The sequence below is a fragment of the Amphibalanus amphitrite genome, unplaced genomic scaffold, assembly GCF_019059575.1.
Source record: "Amphibalanus amphitrite isolate SeventyFive unplaced genomic scaffold, NRLGWU_Aamphi_draft 001580F_arrow, whole genome shotgun sequence".
In the NCBI taxonomy this organism is placed as follows: Eukaryota; Metazoa; Arthropoda; class Thecostraca; order Balanomorpha; family Balanidae; genus Amphibalanus; species Amphibalanus amphitrite.
The window spans coordinates 130,049-139,821 of record NW_024883073.1 but is presented as its reverse complement, the minus strand read 5'-3'; the positions used below and the strand labels follow the sequence as shown (position 1 = coordinate 139,821).

Genomic DNA, 9,773 nt, shown 5'->3' with positions numbered 1-9,773 from the left:
GCTGGTTTCCACTTCCGAGGATCAGTCAGCCGAAGTATCGGCGCCGGATACGCTGCGCCAACACCCTCCCCCTTGAACCAACACAGGTTCAACAACAAGGGCAGGTAAGGACGTCCGGCGCTCACACAATCGCTTCCTGCACCAGTACCAGTTTGGAGATGGGCCGCTTGAATACAGATCTGGCGGTCTTAGCTGTCACAGTCCTGACTTGACCCTGTGCATCTGGGAACACTTCAGTCACCCGACCCAGAGGCCACTGTGGTCGGGGTAGATTCAGATCGACGATCAAGACCAGGTCGCCGACAGACAGATTCCTCTTGACCTTCATCCACTTTTGTCTTTGCTGTAGCTGAGGCAGATATTCTGCCATCCAGCGTCTCCAGAAAACGTCTGCCAGGTACTGCACCTGGCGCCACCGTCGTCTGGAGTACGTGTCCTGCTCATCAAACACGCCACAGGGTTCAACATCCTTGGAGCAGCAACAGATGGTTCGGCGTCAGTGGCTCCAGATCTGCTGGATCACTGGAAACTGGTGTCAAGGGTCGACTGTTCATCACAGCCTCGACTTCACACGTCAGCGTACGGAGTGACTCATCAGTCAGGGTCTGCTCTTTGAGAAGCGCGCCTAATATCTTTCTGAAAGTCCTGATAAGCCGCTCCCACACACCCCCATGATGCGAAGCGCCTGGCGCGTTGAATACCCATTTGATGCCTCTTTTCAACAAAAATTCGTGAACCTGGTCTCTGTTCAGGTTCTTTACCGCTTCCTGCAGTTCTCGATCGGAGCCGATGAAGTTAGTTCCGTTGTCAGAGCGGATATGCCTGACTTGACCTCGTCTTGCCTGGAAGCGACGCAGTGCACTGATGAAGGAGCTGATGTCCAGGCTGTCAGCAATCTCGATATGCACAGCGCGGGTTGTGAGACAAGTGAACAGTACGCCGTATCTCTTCATCTGCTTCCTGCCGCTTCTTGTGAAAAATGGCCCGAAGTAGTCAGTACCAACACGCGTAAAAGGAGGTTCGTTTGGGGTTACACGTTCCTCTGGTAGATCAGACATCACCTGGGTGACGACGCCAGCCTGTCGTTTCCGGCACCCACACACTGGGACAGAACTCTGCGGACAGCTGTGTTCCCGCTCACAATCCAATACTCGCAGCGCAAGGCCGCCAGAACATGTTCCCGTCCCTGATGACCAGTTCTTTCGTGCATGTCACGGATGATCAGGTCTGTGACGTGGCCTTGCTTGGGAAGAATCTTTGGATGTTTCACCAGATCTGAAAGCCCACTGTTCTTCAGACGACCTCCGACGGTCAGAGTCCCATCGACTACGAGTGGACTAAGGCGATACAGAGGGCTGCCTTTCTTCACATGAGTTCTGGTCAACTCCTCAGGGAAGACCCGTCGCTGTACGAATCTGATGATTGCAGACTCTGCGTCCTGAAGGTCGCGCACAGTGAGGCGCGCAGAAACGTTTTTGCTCTGCACGTCTTCCGTGCCATCATTTAACTTCTTTCTCGTTTTCGCTCGGATGAGAAGCGTAGCTCTGATTCGAAGCAGCCATCCAACTGCCTTTTTTAGCCTGTGCCAATCTGAAAATCTGTTCAGGCTGTGATGTAGGATCGTCTTCATCTACATGAGCAGCATTCACCGTCACTTCTTGATCTCTTCGGGTTCTTCGCCTTCTACTGATTGCAGTGCGTGCGCTGGTTTGATCAGGCCAGACGTGTATCTGCCCGCTGAGGAACTCAGGGCCATCAGTCCAACGTTTGGAGTCGAGGAACTGTCGCGCCGTGAGACCACGTGACACGTCGTCAGCAGGATTGAGAGATGACGGCACGTACTTCCACTGATCGGGATTCGAGCCAGCATGTATGATCGAGAGGCGGTTCGCCACGAAGGTTGAAACCTCGAGGTCTTATTGTATATATCTGAGGGTTGAGATGCTATCTGTCCAGAAGAAGACGGCGTCCATCGGTACTTCGAGTTCCGATAGCAACAGGGTGTTCATCTGAACGGCTAGGGCAGCTGCGGAGAGTTCGAGCCGAGGGATAGTGCATACTTTTAACGGTGCCACTCTTGCTTTGCTCATCAGCAAATACGTGCGAATCTTCCCCTTCGTCCACCAGTCTCATGTAACTGACAGTGCCGTATCCTCTCTCACTGGCGTCCGCAAAGTGGTGCAACTGACGACTCACCGCCTTGCAGTCAGCAGGTGACAGACTCCTGCTCACACTGAACTGTTTCAGCTCCTTCAGGTCGTTGCACCATTGCGTCCATCTCTCAGCATGCTCTTCAGGGATATTGTCATCCCATCCCAAGTTAAGACGACACAGGTCCTGGAGGATGAACTTCGCTGGCAAAATGAATGGAGCACCTAATCCCAAAGGATCATAGGCGGCGCTGACGGTAGACAAGATTCCTCTTCTCGTAGGTGGTCCTGGATCAACCTCGACACGAAAACTCATGGTGTCATTGATGATGTCCCATTGCACTCCGAGTGCCCTCTGTGAAGATGGCGTACCACAAGAGAGGCTCATTGTGCGAGTCAGTGCACAATCTGCCTCCGGGAGACGCGACATGACCTTCTCACTGTTGCTTACAAACCCAGTCAAATTGAAGCCTCCTCTGGCACAACAATCACGAACCTGTAGCGCGATGTCAGCTGCTTCGTCTTCAGTTGCGGCAGATTTCAGAAAATCATCTACATAGAAATTCCTCTCTATGCACCTTGCCACATCAGGTCGATACAGATCACCAAAGTCCTGGGCTGTTCTTCGTAGTGCGAAGTTTGCGCATGATGGTGATGAAGCTGCTCCAAACAGATGGACGTTCATCTGGTATTCCTCCAGCTGTTGAGACAAATCCCCTTCAGCCCACCAAAGGAATCGAAGCAGACTCCTGTCCTGGACAGGTACACGGACTTGATAAAACATCTTCTCCACGTCTCCCATGAGGGCAAACGGTTCTTGGCGAAATCTTAAGAGTACTCCAACTAACGAACTTGTCAAATTGGGTCCTTGCAGAAGCCTGTCGTTCAGCGACACGCCCTTATAGCTCGCAGAACAGTCATATACAACTCTAATCTTCTGCGGCTTCATGGGATGATAGACGCCATGGTGCGGCATGTACCACGTTCTTCCCAAGTGCGCACCCCTATTTTCTTTAGACACCTTCTCTGCATAATCCCTTTCAACCAGCTCATTCACGAACTTCTTGTAGTCAGTCAGATATTTCTCGCTCTGCAGCATCCGCTTCCTCAGACCCTCTGCACGACGCTCCGCTTGTTGTTTATTGCTGGGAAAGGCACCTGCATTCCGAAGTGGAAGTGGAATTTCATAGCGTCCGTTCACGTGCCGCACTCCATTCTCCACCTCTTTCAGCCACAACTGGTCTTCCCTGGACAGACCCACCTCTACAGAGCTGTCATGATCTCTAAAGTCCTGATTGTAAAGGTCGATGAAGCTACGATGCAGATCTGAATTTTCCTTAGCGGCTTGAATGCGGTTTACTTTCACTCCCTCGGCCTCCGCTTGGTAGCCTCGCCTTGGACCCTGGATGACCCATCCAAGCGCAGTACGAACAGCAAATGGTCCACCATTTTCACTACGCCTCACCTCCAGGGGCTGGAGCACTTCAGGACAGTTGCTACCAATCAACAGGCCAACCTCAGCGTCGATTCTTGTCAGCTGGATGTCCTGCAGGTAAGTCCACTGCTTCAGCTCGTCGTTCGATGCCATGTCTCCTGACTTCACGGGAATGGATTTGAGGGTGTATGTCGGAGGCAGCTGAATGCAGATATCGCCATTCATGTCCGAAATCGCAAGGCCCCTGACCACACGGCTGTTTAGCTGTTGATTATCGACGGACGCAGTAGTCATCGACAGCCTGATCTCTTTACTCTCGGCTTTCAGTTGCTTCAATAGAGACTCCGAACAGAAGGTTGCCGAACTTCCATTGTCAAAAATGCGTAAGTCTCCACAGAACTGCTGTGATCCGAACAGAGCAGTTTTACCGGTAGTACTGCCATCATTGTGGATGTTGACTCAGCGCTAGCCCTTAAAGCGCTATCTAGCTTTACCCTGCCGTTTGTTACCAACTGGCTGGCACTGGAGTTGTCCCGACTGATGTCCCCCTCGTGGTTGTCATTATCATGCTTGCACCAGGCAATGACGGTGATCTGTTGTGCATCACTGTAGGATGCCGCATCTTGCAGATCGTGCATGTTCTTCTTTTTGCGCATTCCTTAACCAGGTGGCCCTTGCCCAAGCACCCATAACAAAGACCCTTCTCTCTGATGAATTTGTTCTTCTCATGAGGCGCCAAAGTTCTAAGGTCATCACACTGGTCTAGCCAATGGTCTCTGGAGCAGAACAAGCACACTCGCGAGGTCTGATGACGTCCAGAATCTGCTCCGACGACTGTCGCCGACACGGTTTGAACGTTCTTCCGTGAACCGTCAAGCTCACCGCTCTTGCTGTTGTGTTGACGTCCAAACATTGGATTGGTTTGTATTCTTACTTCCTTTTCCACGAAGTTGACGATGTCTTCAAACCTAGCCTTTCTCCTCTCTTCCTCTTGAATCCTGTCAGCCAAACGGCGCCACTGGTCTTGCAGCTGATACGGAAGTTTCCCAAGTATTCTCCGCATCGTCTTCGGGTGGTCGGTTTCCCTCCCTTCTGATGTGATTCCACCCATTGCGTTATGGCAGGACCTGAGCGTCAATGCGAATCTATCCAAGCTCTCTACGTCCCCAGGCTTCACCAGGGGCCACTCCATGAGCATGTCGACGAATGCATTCGTGATAGAGTCGTCGTCTCCATACCTCTGCTCTAGCAGCCGTCTAGCTTCCCGATATCCTGCACCAGGTGACATGTGCAAACAGCCTCTTATAACGTCTCGTGGTTTTCCTCGGGTGTACTGGTCAAGGAAAAACAGCTTCTCCTCGTCATCTTCGGTTTTCGACAAAATGCGACTTTCAAAGGCCCGGATGAAGGATCGGTATTTTGTTATCTCTCCGCTAAACACTGGAATTTCGACATTCGGTAACTGTCCTCTCTGGAGGTGGGTCAGGAGTGCCTGTGTGGTGTCGACATGTTGGTACGTCTCACTGCTCACCTGTCGTTGATCCATGCTTCTTTCTTCTCCAGCTTCCTTCAGCGTGTCTCCTTCCCTGTTATCATTCTTGGGAGAATTGTTTTTCTCTGGCCTCTTCTCCTTCTACATCCCACCTTCTAGCTTCTTCCTTGCATGCCACTATGGCTGTACTCTCTTCATGTTCGTTGTCATATGCTGCATGGCTTATGAGTGATGCAGATCTTACCAGATGTGGTTGACTTGTTCTTGCATCGACCGACGTTTCTTCTTCGGCAAAGACCTGCTCCCTTGCTTCAGCCTCTGCGATTTCCATGCGTAGCTTAAATTCTTCCTTCTTCATTTTCATTGCCACTGCTTGCGCCACTGCTTGCTCCTCCAACTTCTGCTTCTCCTTCAGCATGTCGATCCTTGCCCGGAGACCTGCCTTCCTCGCCTGCTCCCTTGCCCTCAGTGACGACACAGAAGCGCGCGAACAAGAGGAGTGCCTCGATGAGGTAGACCCGATTGACACAATAGAGCTGGCTACCTCAGACGCAGCTCGTTTGTGGTTGTCATCTCTCGTGTCAAACCCCTGAGCCTCAGCAGCCTCCTGACTGTCATTGACATTTATACCAGCATCCTTGCAGGGCTTATCAGGAGCACAGTCTTTCTCTGGAGCTACAGTATTAAATCCTAAATTGTCTCTAGATCTACTAGTGAGGCCACGGGTAAATTCAGCAAGATCAGCAGCTTTTGATGCATTGAACTCAGTGAGAAAATCAGCCACGGTAGTGCCTCCCGATTCCAAAACATCTTTCAAACGACTCACTAAAACGTCTTTCTTAATACCCTTGCAGGCTCTGCCCCTTCTTGACAGCTCATTTTTTAGCTCATGAACAGTGAGCTTGTATAATGTCTCCATTTTGTCCATACCTCAATGTAGGTGAACCCTCGAAACTGTTGTCGCCGGCTACCTTTCTGTTCTTCCAATTCTTAGACGGTCAGATCTCTAAACGCACCGACTCATCACTTGTGATTTATTTGAAATGAGCTTGACGATATATTTGAACTGAACATGATCGAGTGAGAGTGTAAAAGTGGTTTCTGAAACAAAGCAAAACACAAAAGTAAACAAGCATTCGTCATAACAAATTCTGACACAAATACTGACAATTACTGAGGATATGGAACGTAACGCCGAGGATATGGAACGTAACAGTAGTAGATAGGCAAGTATATGAAATTACTCACCGAGGTTCTGCCCTGTCCACTATAATTATTTAATTTAGCCGTTGACAAAATCTTTCAAAATAACACATAACTAAACTAACTAAGCAAACAAAGACATTTTGCGGAATAACACGGTCAGCTGAGCCAAAGCTGAGCCGGCTGGTTCCACAATACACAAACAAACTCGTTCGTTGTAAACCGCTGGTTCTTCCACTTCCGAGGATCAGTCAGCCGAAGTATCGGCGCCGGATACGCTGCGCCAACACATATAAAACAATATATTTGCATAATTTTTAGATTCACATGCATCAGAAGACTTGGACATTTGATTTTTGTCTGTTCACTTTTCTCTATCAAGACAAACGGTTCCACCACAGCCCCGTGAAGATCAACGCACTATCAGGCCCGTCCACGGATATGGCGCACGGCCCGGAGCACTTCTTCGCAGTCCATGGGGAGTCAACGAAGTCTTGCTAAGTCTAAAGTGAACTTTAAAGTGAAGGGTTAACTGTAAGTGAAGCCGAAACTTTCTCATAAATTTGGAGATGTTCTTAAGGCTTCCGAGCTGTAACACTATCCACGCCTTCTGTTCTTTCGAAAATGGCGTATTAATCATTTGAGCACGGCGAGCCGCGAGGTGAACCCGACATATCCCGTTCTGAAAAAAGAATGACAACAACTATGGCATTGAATGCTATTTATATAAATGTCCATCAATTTCCAACAATGCTTGAAAGTTTGCACGTGCTAGACACATTTTTTCTTTTTGAACTCCCCAGTTTAAAATTGACATTCATTATGAAACACCCTGTATGAGCCCACGAATCGAATCGCTAGTGCTCATTGCACCTCGTTACCGCAACAAAACTGCAGTTTTTCTTTTATTCGGCTGTTCATCAGGCTTACCGCACGCAATCCGTCATCATAACTCGCGATGCAATGTTCTCAGTACCTATCGCTGTGGCCAGGTCTGACATTGGTCATCGGTAAGACTTTCTCCGCTCCTCGAGGACGCTCGGACGACTGTGACTGACAGGAAGCAGGTGTTGGCTCTGTCGCGGACGGTGCACTCTGCCGAAAATACACCGACCGATCAACTAACTAATTATAGCGCCGGAGCGGCCGCACTGGAGGCCGCACACGGCTTACAGCGGGGCCCAGTGGCGCTTACAAGGGAGTTAGCGACGCTTCAATCGCTGTGTGTGCTTACAGAGGTGTCCGTGCGATGGATAAGACGTTGGAAGGCGACGGGTGGCGTAATTGACTTGCAAATTATCGTAATGCTATTCTGTACAGTCGTGTTTCCACATTGATGAGATAATGCATGTTTGGCGAATGTTTGAGCTACCTGTGTTAATTACATGGTGATTAAATTCATCGAAATTTGTTGATGATGCCTATTGAAATCGCTTTGTTGCTTCGCTTCTGCGAGTATCTAATTAATCTGCAAATGATCACAGACCTTTCATAATAAGAGTATGAAGTTCTTTGACTCGATAACTATGGTATTCACTGAGTGCAAAGAAGCTGTCCAGCTTCATACGTTGTCTGGAACGATTCTGCCACGTTTTCTTCAAATATTTCGTCCATAAGTTGTTTTAGAGCCTCGGTTCAAATTTAAGATTGACCAGTTTATGTCAGCTGATGCAGAATATTGTCAAATGATAAGTGGATGGCGATATATCGACTATCCTTATCCTATCTAATAGATAGGATAGGATAGGATAGCAAGGGATAGATAGTATCTATCCCTTGCTATATCCCTTCCCTATCCCTTCCGCCCACATCCGTCTGTATCCGCCGGCGGATGGCTCGCCCACCAGCATTCATCTCGCCAATGTCATGGGGCGCGCTTATGCGCCGTTGTGAAATGCTGTGATTGATGGTCGTTTTCGGCGCCGGACGTCGAGAAACAGAGAACGCACCGAGATACCATCTGTGGAACGGCGCCCTCATCAAACGGACAAATTACACTGGCAGGAGAATGTTCAACGTTTTCACTGACAAACATGGCAGACAGAAACACTGACAAGACATGGCAGATGACGGTTATGTAGTTTAACCCTCGCCGGCCGAGGGGGGGGGGCGGGTGCCGCCCCCCCATAGGGTTTTTTCGCGATAGCTCCGAACACGCTGGCGATAGAAAGCTGAAACTTGGAATACCTGACCTTTGATCCAAGCCGCATCTTTTGACACCAACCGCATTTTTGGGTCAGGTCAGGTCACTGACCTATGACGTCATAAGTGAACCTCTGCACGGTCTTCAGATGTCGCAACTTCGCAACGCCCTCACTGCCAGAGGAGATGTCACAGGGAAATGAAACTTGCAGGATCTAGTATCCATTATGAGTCTCACAACTTGTATCTCTCGGATTTTTCCTAAAGGTCATATGAGGTCAGGTCATTTTCGTGACCTCACCATTATAGGTCAATGGGGAAAAATGAAAACTGCTATTCTGGCGCCGGGAACGATCTCCAACTATCTCAAGCACACAGAATCGTGATTTGATGCACTCCTTGCAAGGTCAGATGCGTCACTTTTGCAATGTTGACCTTGCGTGACGTCATTTATGACGTCATCAAGGTCATATTAGTTTTTCGTCAATAACTCTTGATCAAATTGAGCTAGCGAGTCGAGAAAGCCACCAATGGACTCAGGAAGACCTGCCGAATCGAATGATATGCGACATGACCCCTTTCGACCAACTTCGTGACCTGGGGGTGCTGACCTGACCTTGACCTGAGGTCAACATCCCAAGTTGACCTGACCCGGACAAAAAGTATATCATTCGACGCGCCTGAGCGAGGCGAACACGATGCTGCCAAAATCGCGGCTCTGCGGCCGTTTTTTGCGAAGTTATTCACCAAAAACTGAACCGTACCCTGGGGCACTTGACCTGACCTCAGAGGTCACCGGTTGACCTAGGACCTTAAAATCGGGTACCAATCTCTGCGTCTTGTAACGGCGCACACGCTCGTTTTTTCCGCGACGCGCTAGCTCCACCAGGGGCGAAACGGCGAGGGGGGGGGTCGTACCCCCCCCTCGGCCGGCGCGTATGTAGAAAACCAATAGGTCCGGCGAGGGTTAACCCGCCCACTTCCAGATTTTGAGCCTTGTATGAGTGGAATGGAAACGTGCGTGACCTTTTAGGAATGTTTCTGAAAAAGCCTGCCCCATTACTTCTGTGAGGAGAATGCCCGATTCGCGAGCTGATTCCAGAGTCAGACTTGAGCCGGCTCGGCGCTCGCGATTCGTTTCTGTTGAAAACGGCGCAGTAAATGTCAGTTGGCGGTGATCATTGAACAGTTCGGTTGGGGACCGTCATCGGCTATGTAGACATTGGACTCTAAATCTTACCGTCTATACGTAATATCCTGGTTTGAGGAGAAAGTTCAGGATCTCCGCAACAAAATCTGCCGAGTGAAGGCTGTTACATGAAGATTTTTTTTTTTTAAAGCACTCCCAGCT

At 49.6% G+C, this 9,773-nt stretch overlaps 1 protein-coding gene across 1 annotated transcript; it reads right to left on the bottom strand.

Annotated features, from left to right (window-relative positions):
• Positions 1–3,615: 3,615 nt before the first annotated feature.
• Positions 3,616–6,563, bottom strand: LOC122373965 (the record flags this gene model as incomplete). Its single annotated transcript, XM_043352426.1, has 3 exons — positions 6,326–6,563; positions 4,162–6,178; positions 3,616–3,743 (listed from the first exon to the last, which is right to left on the bottom strand). Coding segments are annotated over exons 2-3 (1,098 nt in total), but the record flags the coding sequence as incomplete, so codon positions are not given.
• Positions 6,564–9,773: the final 3,210 nt, after the last annotated feature.